General features: G+C 39.1%; 1 protein-coding gene across 1 annotated transcript in view; it reads left to right on the top strand.

Annotated features, from left to right (window-relative positions):
• cadm1a (cell adhesion molecule 1a) overlaps positions 1-25,385 on the top strand; it is a 485,577-nt gene that overhangs the window by 313,784 nt on the left and 146,408 nt on the right. The window contains exon 2 of the mRNA XM_085364061.1: positions 2,490-2,507. Within this exon, the coding sequence (XP_085220187.1) occupies positions 2,490-2,507 (18 nt within the window). The remainder of the gene's footprint in view (positions 1-2,489; positions 2,508-25,385) is intronic.

Genomic DNA, 25,385 nt, shown 5'->3' on the forward strand with positions numbered 1-25,385 from the left:
GTTTGGTACCGGGCCGCGAGCGTTGAGGCTCAGGTGTGAAATGTATAGTTTTCAGGGTTTTTATTGGTTTTCAGCATTATTTTGTTATCGTTTTTATCGTTAACTTGGTTTTCCTGGGTCTTTTCACGTGTTTTATGAATAAATCTACTAGTTTTATTTTGTTGTATTTATCCGCGACACCTTAAAGGCTGTCCGTGAAAATAATGTCGGGCATAAACCGGTCCGTGGCGCGAAAAAGGTTGGGGACCGCTGATGTATAGCGTTGGTTAAACACTTTGATAAAAGCTACCAATGAGGAGTTTTTACTACCAATTTTACTAGTTTATGAAATTTATTACGCCATTGCATGACACATCTTACTCCCTTTGATTTTTTTCATCATCACGTTAAGCTCATAAATAAACCTGTCCAGATAATTACAGTCCACAAAAAGACTCACCAACATACATCTTTACCACCGGCAAAGCTGTGTAACGGGATATAAGAGAGCTGATTTTGTTTTTGAGCATTTTCCTCTTATTTTCCCCGCTTACATGCGAAGACAGGCTCTCCTTCTAAACACTCCTTCTCTCTCACTTGCACACACCCACTCAATCTCTGCCTCGCTTTCTTGATCTGGATAATGGTAATTAGAATATCACCATGATTGAAATTTGGCAAAAGTTGAAGAGGAAATAGGTTTTCTAATCAAAAGCTGCCTCATAGCTGGAATCCTGATGCTTACTTGGCTGAAAAATGTTCCTCAACGATGGGGGCCTAAACGGATGCCAGACTGTATACTGATGGCCAACTCTGCTCTTTTTCTACTGATGTCCCCGCTGAGGCTGATATAGCTGATCATGCTGGTTTACATTTATTTATTTTAAAAGTGGGTGTTTTTCTCTAATCTTTGAACGGGCCCACCATAAGTGACATATTTAGTTTCTTAGCTGAATGAGAGCAATAGCTTTTATTATAAAATTATGTTTTTGGCACAGTCTTTGGTGGTTAAAAAGTACATACATCAAAATACATGCATATATGCATAGATAAACGTACCGCAATACAGCAAAAGTCTTAAGCCACCCTTCTTTGCTTTTTTGAAAAGGGAAAAAATGCATGCAAAAATGTATTGAAAGGTGCAAACATACAGTGAAACACAGTATACAAGGCAATTGTAACAAGCTCGAAAGTCAATATTTGTTGCATAGTTGCATACATTTTTACAAACTCCCCAGCACCACTGGCTGAAATGCAACCCCAAACCTCAGCCATACTTTGCAGATGGCTGTGGGCACTCACTGATGTACCTCTCTCCTGACCTCGTCCTTCATTTCTGTATTGGCAATGATTTGAACCAACAAATTCAGATTCATTACTCCATACGACTGATTTTAGTCCAGTTCTTGTGTAATTTGGCATACCTCTACCTTTTCTCCCTGTTTCCTTTGCTTAAGAATCGCTTCTTGAAAACCATCCTTGCACTGAGGTTTCAGTGAGCAGTAGTTGGATTAACTGAAGGTCCAGATGTATCTCTCAGGTTCTGTGTCAGGTCTTCGTTGGATTTTTTTTTAAAATTTCTTAAAGACATGACTTTCAGGTACTGTTTGTAAGATGTGTGTTTTTAAGCCTTGCTAATTCTTCTTTTACATCTACTAATCTAACTTTTTTCCCGTGCACACCTATGCCAGGTTTTCAGCTAATAACTCTTTAGGAATCACCTTGTTGTTGCAAAAATACAATTTTTTGCCTGTCAAACTGTGCTACCTTTGCCATTTTCCATACATTCAATTGAGAACATTGGTGTTATTTCACATTGTTTGCAGAAATGTTTGGGGAGTGCACTGGTTGGGTGCATTTTTAATGTTTGAATGACTATTAAAAATACAAGAAAGTCTGATTCCTTGGACCTGAAATATAAAGAAACAGGGGTCTCAAACATGCACTGTAGTAGATCTAGCTTTTATGAGAATGTCTTTTTCTCTCCATAGAACAAAAATAAGAACCTAGCATGTTATAAAATGATATAGTTTGGTTAATTTGTAGAAAAGACAGAAAAATGTGTTTGTGCATGGGATTATGTGCTCGACTGTTTCTTGGCTGGGAGCTGGAGCTTCCTGGATGTTCTGCCGGTTGCTTGGCAAACTCACACCGTTGCCTATGATGTAATTCCTTTCTAAATACGGTATTATTCTAATCTGATTCAATCCATATTTCAGTCCTTTAACCAGTAAAAGGTAAAAGCTGTGCTATTTGTATGGCATAGCTAAGAGCTTTGTTCAGTGACTGTATAATGTTTTTAATTTTTAATTTTCTTGTTAAAACGCTGAAAAAGCATGATTGTTGTTTCCCTTTGGATTCTTACCTTATTTGTCCTGTACTGTACTTGCATGCACCTTTATGCACTGGCAAATCAACTTTGAATGAGGTTTTAAACGCTAATCTCCCTTTCTGTTTCTCCCCACTGCTTCTCCTCTTCCCACCTACTGTACCCTCCTCCACAAACACAGGAGCTGCACAGGACCCAGGTAAGCCTCCCCCACATCTCCTTTCCTTCTCCTGACCACAACCTCCCACCATATTCGAGCTTTTGTTTCATTTCAAATACATGCTTCCTCTTTCATCTCGTATTTTTGCACTGTGTGTCAAATCTGCAGTCTTTCTCTCAGCATCTCTCAAGCTCACATTTTGATTTTTGTCTACCTCACCCTTGCGAACTCATGCTGCTGTCATTGATGCTGATGTCTTCTGTCGCTTACCGGCATTCTAAGTAGCGCTAGCTTGAGCAACTTAGTACACACTGCACAGAGAGAGAGTTCAATGATCCGAAGGGTCTTATTTCAACAATATTTTTTTTCAAAATGAAAGAAAAAGCATTTAAAATTAAAGCTTTTGGGAGGGAAAAAATTGGACTTTGCAGTTTTGCTGTTCTACATTTGTACACACAGACAGTGCATTTATGTCGCAGACTGCTAGTGGCAGTGATTTAAAAATGATAAGAGGATATAGCTTTCACTACTTTGGTATTACATTTCATTGTTGCATTGTCGTAATTACCTATTAAGCTTTCATTCAGGAGATAATGATGTTGCCTTTCAAATCAAATGTGTGTAATCATATTCTTATTAATTTTACATGCGAGCTGGAGTGTTACAATTATTTTGGGAGAGAAAGAGACGAGTACAGAAGGTGAAAGGTGTGGCTGCTGACAGCAAACCACAACCACAGCGTGTGTTTGTCTGTGTGTGTGTCTTTGTCAGTAGAGATTTGATAGTTTCTTCCAAACTGAAAAATCCAGAAAGGAGTTGTTTTTGGAAAACGTGCTCAGAGGTGCATGTTACGCTGTTTTAGAGCAACCTGTGTGATCTGTTTTTCCTCTGTAGCCTCTGGTAACGACATCTTAACCCCATATATCGTGGTAAGGTCTGGGGTAAGTCTTCGAGATGATAATGATGATGATTATGGGAGATTTTTTGTGCTGTTTGTTTGTCTGTATTTCCGTCATCAGCAAGACTGTACAAAAACTCAGCCTGGATTTTATGAGGTGGAATATGGGCAAAAGAAGAACCCATTAAATTCTAATGATCCGGCTCACACTCTTGAAACTTGCAAAAAAGGCAATAAGCATTAGCTTTACTGGATCTCTTGTAGTTATTATTATGATTGTGATTTCAAATGCCTTGAGCTGTGAAAAACAGGAATTTCCATCCTATTATGTTTACTACCACGTTCTTCCTCTATACATTTCTTTAATTTCATTAAATACAAACCTGTTTCTTTCTTTCTTCTCATTTTGAAGCCAAAAACCTTAGAATGTAATTAGGTTCACCCATTGGCTCAGACTGACTCACACAGATTGCGATATGCCTACAGTCTGTCTGTATTTATAAGTCAAACAGTAATTATTTGCAACCCTTCACCAATCTGTCTCAGAGTAATTGCAGTCAGTCCGTGTCAGGCCTCGATTACTTGGAGACAGTTTGTCTCTAACCAGGTGACCTGTCCAATCACCTCGTGATCTAAAATGGATATCCAGAGGTTGGGATTGTTGCCTTCCCAACCTCTAGGAAACCAGCTGGTTGCTGCAAGCTCTCGCAATCAGTCATCGGGCGCAAAAATTAAATGCACCGATTTCTCGTTGTTCCATCCAAGTCGAATTGTGCCACCAGTTAATATACAGATTTCAAATTGCAGCATTTGAGTTTTAGCAAAAATATTCTGTCTGCTGTGAACAAAAACTCCAGCAACAACTATCTGATGTACAAGCAAATAATTTAACAGCTGCTCCGCTGAATGAGAAAAGTGAGTAATGTTGGGTATTAAGGCAAACCTGCAGAGCTCCATCCGGCGGTACTTATTGTTGTTTAAGGTCTCTGAGTGATTTAGGCGGCTTAGACTGCAACTGGACGGTGATGCTTTTCAGACAACATCTAGCTTTCTTTGACATTTTAATGTCCCCGACTTGCTTTCTTAAAAAGTGTTTATGTATTATGTATTACACCATCATATCGACACACTGTGCTATATAATCATTTTGGTGTCCTGACTTATCAGGGCATGAAAGCTGCTCCAACTAATACTGTAAGGCTAAAAGAATATACTACATTATGACATGAGGATGAACTGTCCTCTGTTCCTTCCTTGCTTTGCTTCAGCTATTCCTTTTAAAACATAGTGGCTTTTACTCAGCAATAATTGGGGTTTAGTGCAAAAATCGCCACCTTTCCAACAAAAAATTATGCTGCATATCATGCCATGCTGCCTCTCTTAACGTCTTCACTCCTCCTCTCACCATCTCTCCTCTACCAAGCCTTTTAATCCAATTAGCAATGCCAGTGACAGTTATTTATATGTACATGAATTAGAATTGAAGAGCAGGAGATCCTCCCTAGGGGCTGATTGGACGGAGCCCAGTCCTTCACAGGCCTGTTCTCGGTCACAAACCTGTCCGGTTGCCACCAAGCAGTGGTGGTCTCTCAGCGTATCACATACAAAGCAGCGACAAAAACTCATTGCAACATGCATTGCAAATGACAGTTACCCGTTACCTTGGACTTTATTGTGAAAACCAAATCAGTGGGTACTTTTTATCCCCAGCACAGAAAGACTTTGACCGTGTTGTTTCATCTTTTTTAGTGTTTTCTAAAACCGTCACAATTTAAGAAATATTTGACACATTCAAATTGGGACACTCTAATAAGCTGTCTTCTCGGTGTTCAGGTTCATCTTAGATCTATGTTTCTGTTGCATTCCATTGCGTGGACTGAAATAGTGGGAGTGCCAAATGAGTGTGTAAGCTGCCAAATCTGGCTCGCTTACCCTTTTGAACTATTTGCCAATGATTGCAGTACTTCAGAGGGGTAGAAAAAGGCATGTCACAGTGCTGCCAGCCTTATCCTTTAAAGATTTTAAGGTTTTAACACCACGTTTGAAATACAGTTTTAGAAATTTCTAAATTTAGATAGAACTTTATTAATCCCTCGGGTGGGTTCCTCTGGGAAATTCGATAATTTACATTCATTAGCAATGCCACTTTAAGTCCAGCAGTACAAACATTAATGTTTGCAGTTATAAATTAAGAGTTGTTGGCCTGCAAAGTCACTTTAACATTCCATTTGTAAAATTATTCACTTTTGGTTAATTATGAGTCTATTAAAGAACTCAATAAATGTGCCAGATGGCTTTTTTTTGGCTTAAATTAATACAAAATTAACTCTAGGACTGCTTTATTTTAGCTTTTGGAATAAGTGCTCTCATTGTGCTTCTGTTTTCTACAACAAATTATACTGAAATAAAATGTAAAAGGAGCAACAAGATGGAAAATGAGTGACCAAAAATAGAGGACTGGATTTATTTTAGGCTTGTATGATTAAGCCGGTGTTTAAGGCATGTGATTAAATTCAAGATGTCTGTGAAGTAAAATAATATAGCTTAGTTCACAGCCCAAGAATAAATATCAAATTCAAAAAAGAAAGAAGGAAAAAAGAGATGACACAAGTTGAGACAGTTGGCGCACTATTAATAATAGCTCATGGAGATGTGCTCTACTGCCTTTCCTAAGCGAAGCATGCGGATACCGTTCAGCTCAAAGTTCTCATCATGTCGAAGTGCTTTAACTTTGTTGATTTTATACAAACTAAAATATGAATCAGTCAGTAGAGAACGTCCCATCTGCATTCAACATGGCTACAATCTTAAGTCTATAAAAAAATGACATAATTTCAAGGTTTAAAAAGTGAAAACAATGACAACAAGCCTTAAACTAACAAATGGCCAGTAGGGGAAAATCCTCTGGTTGGGAAAATGTAATCTGGTTACACTGAAGTAAAAAAAATCATTTGAAGTTTTTTTTAATGATCTCAGTTATTAGTTTAATTTCTTGTTGAATTCTAGGTAATGTTCATGCTGTAAATTATATCCCATTAAAGGATCATAAAGTAGGGTTTGCTATAGGGCGAGCCTACCATTGTGACCACATGTCTCTCAGATGGTCACACAGGCCTAGAGACTGGTCAGTGAGAAAAAAATGTGTTTTCCCCTGACGGTTAGATGTGGTTGCTGGTAGTTGCTAGGAGAAATTAGTACCCTCCCAAAGATTGGCCATTGTTTGCATGAACGGCACTGACTTGTCTGCTAACACTCGCCTTTTATTCTCTGAGCTATAGTGAACCTCGAGCAAAGTGCTTGCCTTTTACGTTCTGTTTTAGGTTTGTGTTTGACTATAGCTCGGATAGTACGGGTGAGTGTTTGCATACAAGTCGGCGTCTTTCATGCAAACTATAAGCGGCCACCTCTAGTGACCAAAGCAATCATAAGGAAGTTTTTGGTACATTACCATATACCATTTAACCTAGCAACCCCCAGCAACCATTTGCCAATGGGTCAGGGAACACCTGTGGTTTAACCAATCTCTTGTCCTGGGTGACTTAGACCTAACATGAGCATGTTTTTCCATTCAAGAGTTGATTCAACTGTTAAAGTACTTCTCAGCTTTTCAAAATATTCTCAACCAAAGAAGGAGGAGAAATAATAGTAGCATCAGCTAAATCACTGACACATTTTTATTTTTGTTTACTGGAGTAAACCAGTACTAAAAAGAATAACGTTTTCACAGACTTGAGAACAAGAAAAACATTTCTTGTTGTCAGAGGTCATGGTGTTTTCTTAGTTTACCCACCACTACAGACAATGGGGACTCGCGTATTTGTTCTGTGCGCCAATCAATAGAATGGAAGACGTGCGAGGACAGAGGTGGGCTGAGGGACAGCAGTTAAACAGAAGGAGTCTTATCCATGTGTGCACAGACGGGCTCTTTGAACACATACAAGCATGCATTTGCACCTTTGCAGCCCCATATACACACAAACACGTCGAGTACAGCTCAGATTAATGACTGAATCAATCACACGCATACAGTGTTTGCTTGTCATCCTGTATACTTTCCTTTTATAAGACAAGTTCAATTTCCCAGGCTACTGAAGCTCTATCAGCGTTTCCACAGAATATGTATTCAGCAAGGTCATCTCTCACTGCACCAAGAAATTTCCCTGCCACGAGGATGTGTCTTTGCTGTTGAAATGTCAATAGTCCCCCAGTCGGATGCATTGCAATCTACATTTGTCAATACATGCTGCTTAGAGCCATACCATGAGCAAAGCATGCGGCTCATTCATTAAGTAAACCTTTTTTTTCCTTTTACTCAGGTTGATTCCTGTTGGCTCTGATTTATTCACTTAATAAGCACATGAGGTCTGAATTTTATTCAAATGCTCAAGTGTTCATTTAAATTTTGGATTAGAAATTTTAGCGCTACAGAATGTCATATTTTTACCGTTTAGGTATTCCTAATTTAGAAAAGTAAAAATATAAGAATTCACCAGTGTATAGGAGCATTCAGTAGACATCATGCTGACTGCCATCTCTTGCCTTTTGGTAAATAAAATGACACCGACTCACTGATGCCAGTGGCCAGTATTTCTCTTTTGTGTCACTTTCAGTTTTGCGGTCGTTAAATGTTCAAAGATTGTGTGACGAAGGACAGAAGAACTTTGAAACAGCCTTGTTACTTTTTACAACAAAGATTTGTTTGTTCCCTTGGCACAAACTGGGTTATAAAGAACCACAATAAAAACAAGAAATACCACTGATACATTGTCGCACAAGTAATTGGTCAATTTATTAATACAATTCGTCTATTCAGCCGACAACAGTCCTCTCGGGGCAAACCAGAAACCAAATGATTCCCTCTGCGCAGCATTTGGTGACAGGGGAGGGGAAAAAAAGTCTTTTAACAGGAACAAACCGAACAGCAGAACCAGGCTCGGGGAGGGTGACCATCTGCCACAGCCAGTTGGGGTGAGGGTGAAGCAAAGAGAGGGAAAAGAAGAGCACAGAGAGACAACAAACGATACAATAGGAAGCACTCTGCAGGTTGGCGGGACCAGTAACAAGCTCTGGAGCCGGTATCATCCCAGATTATCACTGTTGGTGCATCCTTGCAAAAATATATCATTCAGACCTTTCAATTATAGATCCTAACACTGCCTCTGCATTATGCCAGGGAGAAGAGAATGTAATAAGATGTAAAGGGTAAGGGAACTGCATCCCATAAAAAAATTACAGCTCACACTGAGCATAGGTTAGACCCCCTGCTCTTGCCTGTACTAAGAGTAGGCACAGAGCTCAGTAAAACAGCTTTTATGGAGGCAGCTTCTTCTACGGTACTTGGAATAAACCAAAAAAGTTGAAGTTAAAAGTATAGGTTTCAACTTGCTGATGAATGTTGTTATTATTTAAAGATGAAGCTACAGTAGAGCAAGCAAAAAAGCCAACAGTATGTCTGTGTTGTTGTTCTGACCTTGTCTGCCTTTAATCTTAAATATCCAAAGTTATTGGGCCAGTCGATTTGATCATCTGCAGGATTGTGACCTTTATTACCTTTGAGGAAAACCTACAGATAAAGCAATAGCTCCCAAAATTAACATCAGAGATTTTGCACTTTATGAGGTTTTAATAATAAATAATAATAATACATTTTATTTATAGGCGCCAAGCACAAGCACAAGAACAATAGCAACAATACAGTATAATAAAACATAGCAAAATATAATTTAGACAAAAAAACAAGCATGAAAGTATAAAAGCTGAACAAGGTCAAAATGGACTAAAACAGAATCAGGTGTATACAATTCTGAATAGATGGGTTTTGAGAGGTGATTTAAAAGTGGTGAGAGAGTAGAGTTTTGCAAGCATAACGCAAGCCAACGCTCCAGCGTGGCCGCAACTGAAAAATTATTCATATATGACACACGTCTCAAACGTCAGAATGATAACAATGCATGCTTCCAGTGTTTTAGATGTCTGCTTGCTTTCTCTCCTCCCGCTTGATTCAGACAACCCTTGCAGGGCTTTATTGTGATGTGATCTGATGTACTGAGAGCGTAATAAAATCTAAATGGTTGAACTTTGACCACAAACACGTCTTGATCGTTAAGGAAAATGGCACAGCTGTTTCAACTGTTTCATCTCCTAATTAATCTGTCATAATGCAGATACAATATCATGGCAGTGGCTGTTTAAAGTAATTATCTTTGACATTTTCAGATAAATAGACATTTGCCTTGTTGCTCACTATCACTACCTGATAAAAGAAACCGGTGATTGAACTTTAAGTTAGACAAATTGTGTGTAAAAAAAAAAAAAAAAAATCATGTGAGCAATATAACTGTCATAACCTCATCACTAAGGTAGTTCAAGGTAATTCAAAAAAGATTTAAACTGAAATAGATGTGTATGGGCTTTATGTTGCTATGCTTTATATTATTTTCAGTATAAAACTGGTGCTGATGTTGTCATCATCTTGAAGTTAAATGGAGTTAATTTCGAGCTTTTTGTTGTTGCAAAAACAGGAAGTAAGTAGGAGAAAATGTTGGGCTTTTTCCTTGAAGCAAGAAAAGCATAGCCTGCTTTTTGTCCACTGAGAGGAGACGATTAAGCGTGCATACATCAAATCACATTTCAGGAATTATAATCAAATGTTTTTAAATAATTCAGCTACGGCTTGATATTTGTTTTAAATATTCATTCTTTGATTAGTGGATGTAATAATGTGTACTGTCTCAGTTGTAGCTTTTATTGACATTTTACTTTTGATTAAAACCAATTATCTTAATGAAATCAACATAAAATAATAAATGACTGTATGCAATATTTGATAGTTGCACAACAAACACAGCAAAGCAGAAATACTGGCCATCTTATAGCATCAGTTTTGTAGGAAATGTTTATGAACTGGTAAACAACCATGTGAATGTTTTAAAACCGTACATATATTGTAAAAACAAGAATTAAGGAATATGAATAACAGCAACTACTGTGCTGATATGTATCTATCTTCAGGGAACTGATCAAATACACGTCAAAGAGAAGATAACCATTGAGGAAGATGAATGCATGACAGACCAAATGTGTTGGCAGATGTAAACACCAGACTGTATTAAGCCAAACATCATGTTCTTTTCAAGCAGTCAGAATCAATCAGAAACAATCGGGATAAAAGAAATGTTTGTATTCAACTGCAGCCAGTGAGTCTAAGAACTTGGGTAAATAAATAGATGATGAAGAAAGAAATGTTGGTGTACAAATATTAAGATAAGAGATAAGATAGAACTTTATTAATCCCTCGGGTGGGTTCCTCTGGGAAATTCGACTTCCAAAAAAAGCACAGCAACGACCAAAGTTACAGTTACAGAACTGTTATATATATATATATATATACACACACACACACACACACACACACACACACACACACACACACACACACACACACACACACACATATATAAATACAGAGACAAATATAAATAAAATATACAAAGGGGATAAATAGAATAAATAGGAATAAAAAATAAAAATACAAGTGAATTGCACATTTCAAGTATTGAGTCTATTGCACTGTTGACTATTTACAAAAAGTATTGCACAAGGTATTGTACAGTGAGGTGAAGAGGCACTACAGCTTAGTTGTTCCCCCCTCCTTTGTCCTCCTGTTTCCCCTCCCTCTCCCCTCCAGAGAGGAGTTAAACAGTCTGATGGCGTGTGGGACAAAGGAGTTTTTAAGTCTGTTAGTTCTTGTCTTGGGGAGAAGCAACCTGTCACTGAACAGACTCTTCTGGTTGTTTATGGCCGTGTGCAGAGGATGCCCAGCATTGTCCATAATGTCCATCAGTTTCTTTAATGTCCTTTTCTCTGCCACTGTCACCAGAGTGTCCAGCTTCATGCCGACCACAGAGCTAGCCCTCCTGATCAGTTTCTCCAGCCTGCAACTTGTTTCAAATTCAGCTTATTTCAAGAATATGCTAGAATGCTAAAGTGAATGTTAACGCAATATCTGAAATCAACAGAAACTGAATCATAATTTTAGGGTGTGAACGGTGTTATTACGGAAAAAAACGACTTTCTCACCATATAAATATAGCTGAGTACAACAGTGTAATCAATGTTACAAAAATACAAGACTTTTTTTTTTTCTGATTCTCCAACTCCAGCAAGATATGAGATCTCTAGTGAGCAAATGATTAACATTTAAAAATATTCCAAATGACAACAAACCATATAATATTAACCTATTTCATAGCTGCTAAAGTAAGACACAAGGGAAGAAATATAACAAAAGGTGTTTGCGTAATTTATTTAATGGTTGTAAAATAGTTACTGTGGCAACATTGTAGCGTTACGGCCAGTGCTGCGGATCGGGGTATATTCACAATGCCTGCATTTACACTGCATTTAGCCTTTTGTAAACTTTGGTTCTCAGAACTACATTTATTGCTTTTGTTTTGTTTTTTGCATAAACAGTGAATAAATTACAATGCAATTACTATTACAATCACAATGCATGTAACTTGGAAAGAATCCCTCGATGCTGACCACAAAGAGAGCTACCATGAGATTAACACAAGGCTTTTGCCTTTTTAACCCATTGTTTGGGTGCAATGCCGAAATAATGGCTTTATGAATTCAGCCTAGTACTTTAGACAATGCTGTTGCTGAGTAGAGTCTTGGGAGCTTCAAAAAGACAACTGGACTTCTTTAGGCTCGTAAAGGCTTCTCTCCCAGAGGCTTCTTGAGTTCTGAAAAGGTCGGAGAGTCCCAGGCATTTAACCCCTAGTGAGGGCTGTGCTCTTTGGAAGTGGCTCTAATGATCGTTGACCCACTATTGATCCTGTTAGTCGTCACATGTGTTAAGGTGTGAAGAAAAGCGTAGGTCATTACCATAGTGGATCAACTATCCTTAGGACTACTTCCACAAGGGCAACAACCACCAGGCGTTACATACCTCAGACTCGCCTCTATTTTTTTTAGAACTGAAGGAGACTTTTTGAATGAGAGGTGAAATGTCTTCGCAAACTTAAAAAAGTCAAATTGTTTTCTTTTTTAGGGTCTCAAGACGATCCTGATGATAGATTCTGAGAGTACCGGTGGTAACAGCAGACATTAAAAAGTTGAACAACCCCTGCTCTAAAGCTTTGTGTATTGTCTGGTATTTACAACAGATTGAGCTCTAAACACCTGTCACTTTCACTTACAACTACAAGTGCAAAATAACAGCAAGTTTGTTCACACACCGCATCTAATCAATTTCTTTAATTTGTAGACCAGCAGTAGACCCTCTGAAAATGTTCACCCCTCATTAACACTGCTATAAAAGTGATTATTTAATCAAGAATATTGTTTTTTATTTGGTTGTTGCTCATTGTGCTTACTGTATTTATAAGTGGAGCAGCCACAGAGGATTGTGGGAGTTCCCCAGCAACAAATGTCCCTCCGGCTGCTTTTCAGTATGGCTGAGATACTTGCACTAAGTCATGCCATCAGCAACTGCAATCACAGCTGTGATGTATGCATAGCAAGCAGTGTTTTGTCAATAACAGACTGAAGGTGCGTGAAATCTGCAGATAATGTATGTTGCCTTAGCGCGTCATCTAGCCAGTTCACTATGGTTTCTTTCTCTTATGGAAAGAAAGACTGGCGTACTGTCTGCTACTCTGAATCTTTGTTCAAAACCACGTTCATTCTCCATTTTTGTCCATAATGCTTCTGCCAACAGGTAACAGTTTGTCCGCCTGCTGATGAGGAACTGCTTTGATGTTGATGGCAATATCGTGTGGATATAGGACATAGTCAGACAACAGTTGTGTCTCTAATAAAATGTTCTGAAATGATTAATCTTTAGTCTGTCATTACCTCAATTGTAATTGATTTCCATAGGGGAGGGGATTTTATTTTCTCAAAGCAATCACTAGAGACCAGTGTTATCAGAGTGTAACACAATTTTAAGTCGACACTGGTATACAGCAATCCCACCATACTGGGTGGAGTGAAATGAAGTTAAAACAATTCAGCCTTTCTTCAATTTGTTGTGGAGTAGCACATGTCTCGCAGTATATATGGCTGTGGAAATACACCACCTGTCATTGCTTTAAAACAGCTTGACAAAGGTGTCAGTCCTACCCATGTCATCATCCTCCCATCTGTCCAATTCTCCAATAACTGGGGCAGTCCTCGCAGTGTCCAGTGCCCACCAGGAATGACTGACTTTTTGACGGCTGTCTCAACCAAGAGCTCGTGAATTTTTTAAAGGGATCGAAAAGCTCATACCAATAGATGATGTGCCCATATCTCTCCATCTCCAAGCCCATGAACATTTAGACTTGTGAGGAAACCCATGTACCCCTTCAGGAATCTATGAGAAGGTAAAGAGCTTGTGCAGTGTTTCATGACTAAGGTGCTATTCCATATTTTCAAAGCCAGTTTGAGCAGTTGGGAATCAAAGCCTCTGGATCTCCTATGTGTATCCTGTAGTATATGCTGCTGGGTCACCGGTGAATCTTTCAGCACTTGCAGGTTGTTGGTGTGGGCCTCTGTGGATTCACCGCATCCTGCAAATGCCTATGCAACTTGGTAATCTCCTAAGGTTGCAGGCTGGGGCGATGCCTTGGGCAGTTTGATGTGTACCCCAGGCCATTCCTGTGCAGTTTTTTGTTATGTTTTAATGAGATTATTACTGTTGTTTCCTTAACCTGTCATTTTTAATTTCATTCATCTTACTAAAAGAATTATATTCAGTTCCATTGCCGTTATGCTTTGTATTAATTATATTGCCTGTTAGTCTCATTTTTGTGGCAGGGCACTTCTTGATGTGTTGTTTACTTGACAGAAAATTGCACTGCTGAACATTTTAGAGATTTTTCTTAGACAAACACCTTTGTCATCAGTTGTTTGTCACTTGTCACGGGGTCTGAAGAGTAAACCTGCTTCACCCAGTGTGTGTCAGGAGCTGATGGTGAGATATCCCTGTTCTGCTTTCTCACGCTTTTCTACAGCTGCCTGACTCAACATAATATCCACATGACTGGCTGCACATTTAAAATGGTTCAGTCAGTATACACAGTAGGTCTACAGTACAAGCTGTTTTCTGTCTGCATTCTGTCTTAGTTTGGAGGTGACCTTACTGCAGTATAAATATGCTCAAATAAACATTCTGTGCAGTTTTCCAAAAAGAAAATGCTTTACATGGTCTTGGAGAATTATATTGGATGCTTGCATTATCTTTTTTTTTTTAATGTCATATCAGGTAAACAGTTGGGTTATGGTTAATGTTATTTTTGAATATATTTCAGAGTGGCTGAAATTATAGTTACATTCATGAAAACAATAACTTTTCACATGGCTTTATTCAGTCCTCCATTTCCATTGCAATTAAGTGGGTAACCAAATTAATAAATTCACTCAATTAACTTATCATTAGCAGAAAAGGTTGCACCTCTATAAAAGCAGAAGTTTTAATAAATTGCTGGTCTGGACCATTCAGGTGTGTTATTAACACAATGCTACAATCTTCCCAGGAGTGGATGTTTCATTAAAATCACCCCAATGCTCAGAGAATCTGTATAAAACCCAAGACTTTACAGGCCTCAGTTAGCATGTTAAATGTTAAAGTTCATGAGAGTACAGTTAGAAAAGATTAAATAAGACTGCTGTCCCGGATTCGAAAATGTGGCACAAAAACAAACCAATGGAGGCCCAGTAGAGTGCAATCAGATGAAGAGTTTATTAAGAACACATGCGTGGGAAGAAGCACACAGCATCACATCAGCGGACTTCTTTGCCCAAAATACACAGACAATGGCTTTTTTATAATGTCAGGGTTAACGCCCCTTCACGTGTTATAAGAACATTATTTGCATCTTAAGAACATTATGTGCATAGTTTACAGTAAATGGTCAATCTTAAACCCCTAAAATTAGACAAAGAAGTTCCTTTTTCTATCACACCTTCTGTAAAAGGCAATAAGTTGCAAGCCTAAATGGTCCCTGAGGGCTTGTCCTCCTCTCTGACACATCTTCTGTCACCTGTTACTAAGCAAACTCTAATGCAACAGGTTGCTGAATACATTCAGGCCTTTGCTCAGACCTGTTTCTAGATTGTATGTATTATATGTGTTTTGTAAGCGTGTATGCAGTTTTAACCTTCTGTAGCTCCAAGTCACTTACACAATAGATCGTCCGGACATCGCTCCGAACGAGGCTTATGACCTTCCCTTAATTGACTGAACTTCAACTCTTTAATAAGCACAAAATGCAATGTGTGTGTACAATTATTATGACTGCACCTGTAATAAAAGGTTACTGTGAGGCCGGCAGGTTTTAATGAACATCTTAATGCAGTATCAATGCTATAGATTATATTATTAATGATGCAGGATATATTGTAGCAATAAAATGATTTATAATAATCTCTTTCAGAGACGTCACCACACCGTTTGTTGTGTCACTCCTCGGCCCACTCAGTTAGGCCTACTTCTAGCTCCATCAATGACATCATGGTCAGCTCTCCGGGGTCCACTGCCCTCGTGATTACCTTTTCCAACAATCCTCTGGCGCAAGGAATGAGACAACAACCACAAGTCACCAATATCCCTAGAAATGATGCAATAGAAAGCATTACAGGCATCACAAACCCTTTCCATTGTCCGAACACGGATGTCATCCAGCTCTCCAGCGGGTTGTCGATTCCTGAGTGTTCATGCATAGTTTTAGACAAAGTTTTCAGCCCTTCCAGAGCTCGAGTTACTGAGCCATCTAGGGAAGTGTAACAATTAAGTTTAACATCCAGGCATCCATAAAAACTGAATTTATTAAATTTAACAGAGTTAGAAGTTAGCAGGAAGTTAGCTCGCTAGTTTCCACCTAAACATGACATACCATGTTCTGACTGAGAGATTTCAGAAGAAATTAAAACGTACGGCTCTGCTGTCACTTCCGGCATAAATGAAGACAGAAAACTAAACAGCAGTGACATTTGTAGGATCACTGAAGTTGGAGTAGCTGGTATATAATGATGTGATCGCTAGCGGCACAGCTATGTTAGCATAATATAAACACATTAGTCCAGTGAAGCTGGAGGATGAACGCTAACTTGTTTCCAGTGATAAAATTTAACTTGAGGGTTCCGGGTTGTTTGGGACAAATGGGACCAAACTTCAGTCGGGAAAAGAACTGAGATAATCCATCCATAATACGAGGTTAGTCATTAATATACTGCTGCATGGGCTGAGCTGTAGTTACATTGTAAGGTTTTAAAACCTGAGCTTTAAAATGAAAAGTGGTAATAAAAACAGAGAGAGGCCAAAAGTATGATCGCTGCCTTTTTAGGGGCTCGTTTAGATTAAATAAAACAAGATACAAAGCATTAAAACATGTTAGAAACACAACAGCCTTAATAAACGCAGAGTAGTTTGGACCCTGAAGCAGGGTTCATTTGTCATCACCTAAAAACCGGATACCAAAAGACTCTAGAATCAAATGTGATGCCATCTGTCTGACAAAGCTTGGCTGAAACTGGGTCATGGAACAGGACAATGATTGCTAGAACAGAAGGAAATGAACAACAGAATGGCTGAAAAAGAGGTGCCGTATTGGCCCAGTCAAAGTCCAAACCTCAATCTTATCTAACCTGAAGACAGCTGTGTATAAATGAATATAATGTAATGTATAAATGCCCGCAAAAAGAAAAGTGGGGTAAAAATTCCCAATAACGATGTGAGAGACTTATTTTCCTATAGAAAACGATTACTTCAAGTTCTTGCTACTAAACAGGGTTTTACAAACTACGGAATCATGGGTGTTTTTCTTTTTTCATGACTCTAGAGAGTTCCTGGAAGAGTACTTGATCATAGGGGGATTGTCTGATTGTTGGGGTTTTCTTTGTATTATTGTGGGATGTTTACCTTAGAATATAAAACACTTTGAGGCAACTGTTGTTGCGATTTGACGATGTATGAAATTGAAAAGATTTTTCTTCAGTTTTTAATAATGTATAGCTTAACTAATCATTTCTGCTTCCCTTCTACCTCCTCAGTGTGCCATTTTTTATTGTGACTTTCTTGTTCTTCACTGTAAACTTCAGTTTACCCTATTTTATTTAGTAAGCTCCTTCACGAGTAGTGAAGTACTGACTGTGGTTTGTGAAATTGGCAGGGTAATCCATTTTGAGTAAAAAAAGAGAATAAAATATTGATATTTAGCACCGCTCTATCAGTATCTGTCACAAGTGGAAGCACAGTGATATTGTGATACAATATTTTGTTCCACCCCTAGTCCCAGTCATTATTTCATTCACAAAACATTAGCTGAAGAAGCACTGATGCTTAAAGCAGACACCAATGAATCATGATATGATAGACAGAAGGATGCTGCAGTGCCCTCTACTTCCTTCCCCTATTCTGTAATGCTGTCTCTCCTTCGCTGACCCTGGTAAAGGCTCTCAGCTTACTTTTGTTTATCTTTCAGGGGATATAGAAGCGTCTCCTCCTTCCTCTTCCCCACTGCTCTTCTGTTCTGTCTTTCTTCCTTGAAAGATATTTCCAAATGAGTGAGCCCAGACCACAGCTGCCTCTCTGACGCATTAATCACTTGGCTGACGCTCCCTCCACTCCCACGTGCACGTAGACATCGCTTGCACACACACTTCGACAGGCACACGGCCTCTCGCTCATGGATAACCTGGTTTGACTCACATAAGTAAAGGCATGTACTGCCACCGAGTAATATGAACACGTGTCAGCGCACACGACTTGAGACATAGACAGAAAACATTCTGGGATTATACACAAAAGCATCCACCCACCCCTCAGATGGTCTTGACTTCCCATTCTACACCACCTCCCTCTCTCTCCATCCAGCCATGGCTCCCACATGACCCTCCATTTTCCTCATCATTAGCAACACCAACAAGCAGCCGCATTCCATCCATCCCTCCCTGCTACCCTTCCTGCCTCCCTCGCCATTCCTCTGTTTACTTCTTGATTTCTTTATTTGATTCCCGTACAATCCCTCCCCTTTGTGTCCTCTGTGCAAAGAGAGGCATGAGAGGCGAGAGGGAAAAGGAAGAGATGGTGGAAATAGAAGGGAGGGAAGCCTGTTTAGGCTTTTTAATTTGTATCCTAAAGTGACGCACCTGCTTTATGGTTTCGGCGCTGTCAGAGATGGGTAGAGAATGGTGCGCATCCTCATAGTGAAACGTACCTTAATGAGGCCATAAGGGCCACAATGGGTCCCTTCAGGTAAAAGCAATATAATGTTATGGACTAAAACTATCCATATTCTGCACTTTAACTTTCAGGAATACCTACAGCTGCATTTATTTCTACTTTTGCTCTTTATAGAACTGAGTCTTGCATTACGCCACGGTGACACTAGGGAAAACACTAGTTGAAGACAGCAACGTGATCAAGATTATTGCAACTGTATGCAAAAAATAAGTGTACTCATTGCCTTTGAAGTGATTGCTTTAAAGACAGGGAGCAGGTCTTCGACCCCTCACGGTCGGTTGCCGTCTTCAAAGCTTTGGTGCGTAAAATGGCAAAAAGGTGGAGCCTGAATGTTATCAGTCTATTGTCAGTTTGCAATTTAATGGTCAAGTTGGCAATTACATGTAATCTGTTTGTGATAATATAGTGATTTAGTGTGACTTTCTTTTGACAGGGTTGCAACCAGAAAAACAACCAGTTGAGAACCAGTTGAGTCAAATCCCAGAGTTTCTAACAGTCAAACTGCAGACGAGTTGTACTCATCAGCGACGTCTTTATAATCTGCCTGTGTTTATGAGCTACATAACAGTTGTTTGCAACTCTTCAATAATCTTTCTGAGAGTGATAAAAGTCGAGCCGCGATTGTTTGGAGACAGGTTGCAGGTTTGGGGACAGGTCCCAGCAGGTGCTTACTCACTGGACACCACCAACTTCTTTCCTGGTTGTAAGGAGATTACCGTCCTATTTTTTCTATGGTGTGATCGAGTCATTAATGGTCCATTATTTGCTACCTAATGAATGAACCTTGGTTGCAGTTAGATTAGTTCTTGGTTTTAAAAGTAATTAACTTGAGTTTTAGACAGATTTCATGGTGTAAAGTTGTGAGAGATGATAATGATATCAGTGTATTGGCAGGTATTTGTCACTTCTTTATACAAAATAATATTTTCTTAAAGTAAATCTATTTTTTGCCAAGTGTCCAGACAAAAATGATCAAAACATTTTCTCGCTGTATCAGGAGACTTCAGTGAAAAGCTTTTTGAGTTGTAGCTTTGGCCTCTGTATTTCAAACATGCGCTCGATGTACTCTTGATGTTAAGTGGCCTTTAGTGAGCAAAAGAGCATGAAAATTAATGTGAAAAAGCAGCTAAAGCAGCATCAGCTTAGATTTCACTGAAAATATTACACCAAACACATGAAAAATGTGAAAAAAGATTGCACATCACGTTAAAAAAAGTTTGAAGAAAACACCATTAAAGAAGGTCAGTTCATCACCAATATACTTTCAGACTTATTAGGTACTTTCTAGTACTGGGTTGGATCACATTTTATCAGCAGAACTGCATTAAGTCTTTATGGCATAGATTCAACGAGGCGCTAGAAACATTCCTCAGAGATTCTGGTACATGACGTTGACATGACAGCATCTCACAGTTACTGCAGATTTATCAGCTGCATGTCTGTAATGAGAATCTCCTGTTGGAAGCAACTATCAGAAAAATGTGTACACTGTGGTCATAGAAAGATGGACACAGTCAGCAACAATAATCAGGTAGACTTTGGTGTTTAAACAATGCACAGCTGGTACTAAGGGGCCAAAGTATGCCAAAAAAAAAAAAAAAGATATCCCGAACTCTATTACACCATCACTGCCACTCTGAACCACTGGTGCAAGGCAGGATGGATGTGTTCATGTTATTTAGGCCAAATTATGACCCTACCATCCTTATTAAGCAGCAGAAATCCAGAGCAATATCTTCTTTCATCTGTCTTGTCTATGAGACAAGATGTGTTTAGAGATGCTGTTCTGCATACCTTGCTTGTAATGACAGGTTATTTAAGTTATTGTTGCCATCCTATGAGCTCAAAGCAGTCTGGCCATTCTCCTCTAACCTCTGGCATCAACAAATAGTGACAGTTACTCACAGAACTGCTGCTCACTGGGCATTTTATCTTTTTTTGGAAAATTCTGTGTAAGAGACGGTTGTGTGGATCAGCAAATTCTGAAATACTCATACCAGCCCCCCTGGCACCAACAACCATGTCACATTCAAATTCCCTTAAATCACCTTTTCTTCTCCAAGCTGATGCTCAGCTCGAACTTCAGGAAGTCATCTTGACCATGTATACCAGCCTAAATGCATTGAGCTGCTGGAATGAGATTGGTTGATTAGAGCAGCGGTACCGCCCCCAACCCCCGGGCATCGGACCGGTACCGGTCCGTGAGTCGTTTGGTACCGGGCCGCGAGAGTTGAGGCTCAGGTGTGAAATGTATGGTTTTCAGGGTTTTTAATCGGTTTTCAGCGTTATTTTGTTGTTATTTTTATCGTTAACTCGGTTTTCCTGAGTCCTGTCACGTGTGTTGTGAATAAATCTTCTTTTTTTCGGTACCGGTACTAGTTTTATGTTGTTGTATTTATCCGCGACACCTTAAAGGCCGGTCCGTGAAAATATTGTCGGGCATAAACCGGTCCGTGGCGCAAAAAAGGTTGGAGACCGCTGGATTAGAGATTTGCAAACAAGCAGATGAACACATGTACCTAATAAAATGACCGGTAACTGCAATTCAACTGAAGTTAGCATGAGGAGAAAGCTTCCTTCTCAAGCTGAGATGATCACTTAATTTGATGATCACGTTATCAACTCTTTCACATCAAGGCATAGATACTGTCACAGAGTCTGCCATGAAATTTCATATGAATATTCATGGTCTCCAGAGGATGACGTTTTTCAGCTGTGTCTTTTGATCTCAGACAAAAAGATTATTTTGACTGATATTATCTTGAATATTATTTTAAATTATTGTTATTCATGTATCCCAAGGGGGGGAACTTACTTAGCCTTTTATTTAGTCCCACTGTAATAATGCATTATCTTCTTTTAAATTCAAATTGAGAAATTGTGCTTAAAATGTAGCGGTCTCACAGCAAGCTGTCAAATAGTGACAATATGTATTGGTTTGCTTATGTGCACATCTTTCAAGAATTTTCACATATGTAAATTATGACAGTAGAGCTCTTAGATTTGTGATAAATGCGGTCATAGTAATAAGATACGTCCTTTTTTTGAGATAAAGGTCAGTTGTGGAGAAAATTGTGGCCTTTGGATGATGCAAAGGAGGAGGATTTTGATGTAACCGAGAGTCTTTGTTGAAGTCTTCAGAAAATTCATTTAGTTACATATTGACAACAACAATTAAAGAGCCGTTGTGTAACAGCTGTTGCATATTCATCAATAATTACTCTATAATTTCCGAATTTCCCCAACGACTGTAATTTTCATTACTGTTACAGCGTATCGAACTGACATACATTTAGGCTTCATCGGGCTGCAGCTTCCCCATTCTTGTGAGATGAAGCAGTACTTGTATTATAACTCCCATATATCTGCTTCCAAATAGCTGCAAAGTCTGGTGAACAAAAGCAAGGGAAAAAATATAAACTTACAAGTAGCGGTTGGACACGAGATAACAGAAAGTAAATAACGAGAATAAATACGAGTGTAGAATGTCCCGTGTACAAAACATAAACAAATCACAATGCAGCGGTACTCTTAGAGCTTTAGAATACTTTCTTTTTATTTCCGTTGCATTGTTATAACTTGAGTTGCACTCATTAGGCTTAGCAGAGAGATAAAGGCATTATGTGTGGCATACAGCATACAGCAGTGGCTGCACAAAAGCCACTTACATGCTCACTGCAAGCATGTAACACCCTACAAAGCTCTTCACACCCGGCTCTTACGTAATGTGTCACAAATCCAGTGTTCCACAAAAATTGTGTGTGTGTGTGTAGGTGGGGGTATAAGTACATAGCTGTGTCATAATGTCTTACATTTTAAGTAAAATTATATACAAAGATGCCTTATTAGTTATCAGCAGCTACACTAATTTCGGGGTAGGTTCCAAAATGGTCCTCTTCCTTTTGCAGAGGATTTGTAAACATGCTGTTGTTGATCCCCTGACTTTTCATCTTAAGCCATCATCTCGTCAAAATTTAATGCTACTTAAATATTTGATTATTTGTAGCACAGTGAATATAGTTTTACAATTTTATATACCTCTGCCTTAACTGTGACACCTCTAGCTTTTGAGGCTTTTCAGTGTGTGTGTGTGAGTGTGTGTGCGCGTGTTTGGCACTTTAAAGCAAGGCGATTTATTAGCAATTCACTCAGATGCATTATCTTAAATTTGAATGAATCTCAAAGGGCCTTTCTGCTATCACCAGTTTTTGCTTTGGTCTATTATGGATTACATGGTTAAATAATGCAATGTCAGGCTGGAAAGGAATATATTGGCAATGAAAAAGAATCTCGATTATAGCTTTGCAACAACAAACACTGGTAGATTTTAAAGTAAAAAGTTCAAGTGAAACTCATATAGAAACAAATATTTTCTGGATGTCTTTGACATATAGGAGGATTTGTTCACTTTTTTGTGTCTACTGTAGTAAGACGCTTACAGTGCTGTGAAAAAATACTTTTTCCCCATTTAAAAAAGTTTATCATTCATTCCCTCAGAGAGGGCATGATGGCATGACAAAGTTAAGTAAACTGAAAGTTCTCAAAAAGCACTATAGCATCCAACAACCTGGAGAATCAGCTGAGAAACAAAGTTTATTGACATCATTCAGTCTTGAAAGGGTTACAAAGCCATTTCTCAGGCTTTGGGACTCCATTGAACCACAGTGAGAGCCATTATCCACAAACAGAGAAAACTCAGAGCAGTGGTGAGCCTTCCCAGGAGTGGCTGACCTACTAAAATTAAACAACATCTGAAAAACCGCAGGCCTCAGTTAAAGTCAGAGCTCATGGTTCAACAGTAAGAAAGACACTGGGTAAAAACGGCATTCAAGGGAGAGGTCCATGGAGAAACCCACCCAACTTGATTTAAATCTGGTTGCCATTTAATGTCATTAAGCAGGCCATAAAGGCTTGAAATCTCCCCAGCTTGGCTAAATTAAAACGATTCTGCAAAGAAGAGTGGGTCAAAGTCCCACTCTTCAACTACGACTGGCAACTAGGCCAAAGTCCTAGTTGCCAGTTCTCGCTGCCAATTGCCCCCCATACCATCAGGTTTGGTGGGCAATTTTCTCTTTGGACCAGGTAGGTTTGGATAACTTTTATTGTTGAACATATTTAAATGGTCAGAAACAGACCCACATGAAAACAAACCTTCTCCATGTTTTTTAGTACCTAAACAGATGTTCAGATTTGCACCCTGCTCTAATGTCAGCAGAGACTAAGCAAAGCCACTGCTTCAGTAGCACAAATTCGAATTCTTAAACTCCAAATGTTTAGCTGCAGTCCGCCATTGTTATTTCTTTGGAGCAGCTTTTGCTATTAAAATGTCTTGACTACAAGCAAAGCATGCCCAGTTATCTGATGTTGCCAACAAGAAGAAAGCACTCCGTTTCAAAAACTGAAGACTTGATGGGTTATTTATACACAACAGCATTCAAATCCTTAGTGTTAGAAATAAATAGCCGCCACTGGCTGCAGATTGTGTGATGCAGTGAGACGACCTGAATGCAGATGAACAGAGAACCTAAACTGTGAAATACTAAAAACCCATGAAACCATGAAGGGAAGACCAGCAGAGACTCCGACCAGGGACAAGGGGAGACTGAGACAATATATACACAAGAGGAAGATTAGGGGAGTGGAGACAGCTGGGAAACACAGCAGGAGCAAATTAGACATAATGAGGTAAGGGAAGCAAAGTGAACATAATACACAAGAAATAAGAGACTATCAAAGTAAAACAGGAAACCCAACAAACACCGAGAACTCAAAACTGTGTATACTTTACAAAACTCAACACTTTAAACACAGAAACAATGAGTCAAGACACAGACCACGACAGACATGCCAGTGTGTTTTTTGCTTGTATGGTTGCAGGCAAGACCTAAGACATTGTAATCATAATCAGTCAGAAAGTGGGAAAACTTTAAGACAAATCTGGAACCAGTAATCAAAGACTGGTGTGGATTACTGTGTTTTCATGTCGCCTTTTGTGCTACAGTGCAGCCTAAACCCAGGTGGCGTTCTTGTCAGCCTTTTACCTCAAAGAAAATGATAGTTTTCTCTTCATAATATTGTAATTTACTTAGAATGTAAAATGCCCCGAGGTGGCTGCTGTTGTGAATTTGAGCTATATAAATGAAACTGAATCGAACTGTCTTGAATTGCATTAAAGTAAACTGAATTTTCTGTGCTGTGCTCACATACTGTATTTTATTACAGCTGAATTCCCAGTAGGGCTGTTCTCATTGCAAGAGTTTCTGTTTCTGTTGTCAAACAATAGAATGGCTAAGAGAGTGTGACATGAACGTTGATGATTACGACTAGTTGTTATCCTAGACACTTTCAGCCTGCTACTGTAAACTGCTAAAATGCTGATTTAATAAACCGTGACATCATCGCCTATTTTATTTGTGAAATTATTGCTTGGACGTGACAGAATGTGGTCAAGTGTGTCAGCTGTGCCGCATTAGCTGATCCTCTCGGTCACTCTCTTTTTTTTGAAAGTGGTAAGGGAAGCTGCAACAGTGAATGTGCACATTTGGAGCAGGCGTTAACACCTTGCCCACACTTCAGGGGAAGGTAATTTGTGCTTTTCCATTGACTTTGCATTGCATAAAGCTACATCCTTGTTAGAAAGCTACATTATCAGCAGGGATGGGAACCCAGAACTAAGGTCTCTGGCACACAGACCTAGTCACTAGAGAAAATGTGCATTCCCTGACCGGTTGGCAATTGTTTGCTGCCAGTTGCTTTCTTTCTCCAGGTAAAATCAGATGCATAGAAGGTA

This window comes from Diplotaxodon limnothrissa, linkage group LG10 (genome assembly GCF_057381915.1).
Source record: "Diplotaxodon limnothrissa isolate DT_005_m linkage group LG10, D_limnothrissa_male_GT1.1, whole genome shotgun sequence".
Taxonomy (NCBI): Eukaryota; Metazoa; Chordata; class Actinopteri; order Cichliformes; family Cichlidae; genus Diplotaxodon; species Diplotaxodon limnothrissa.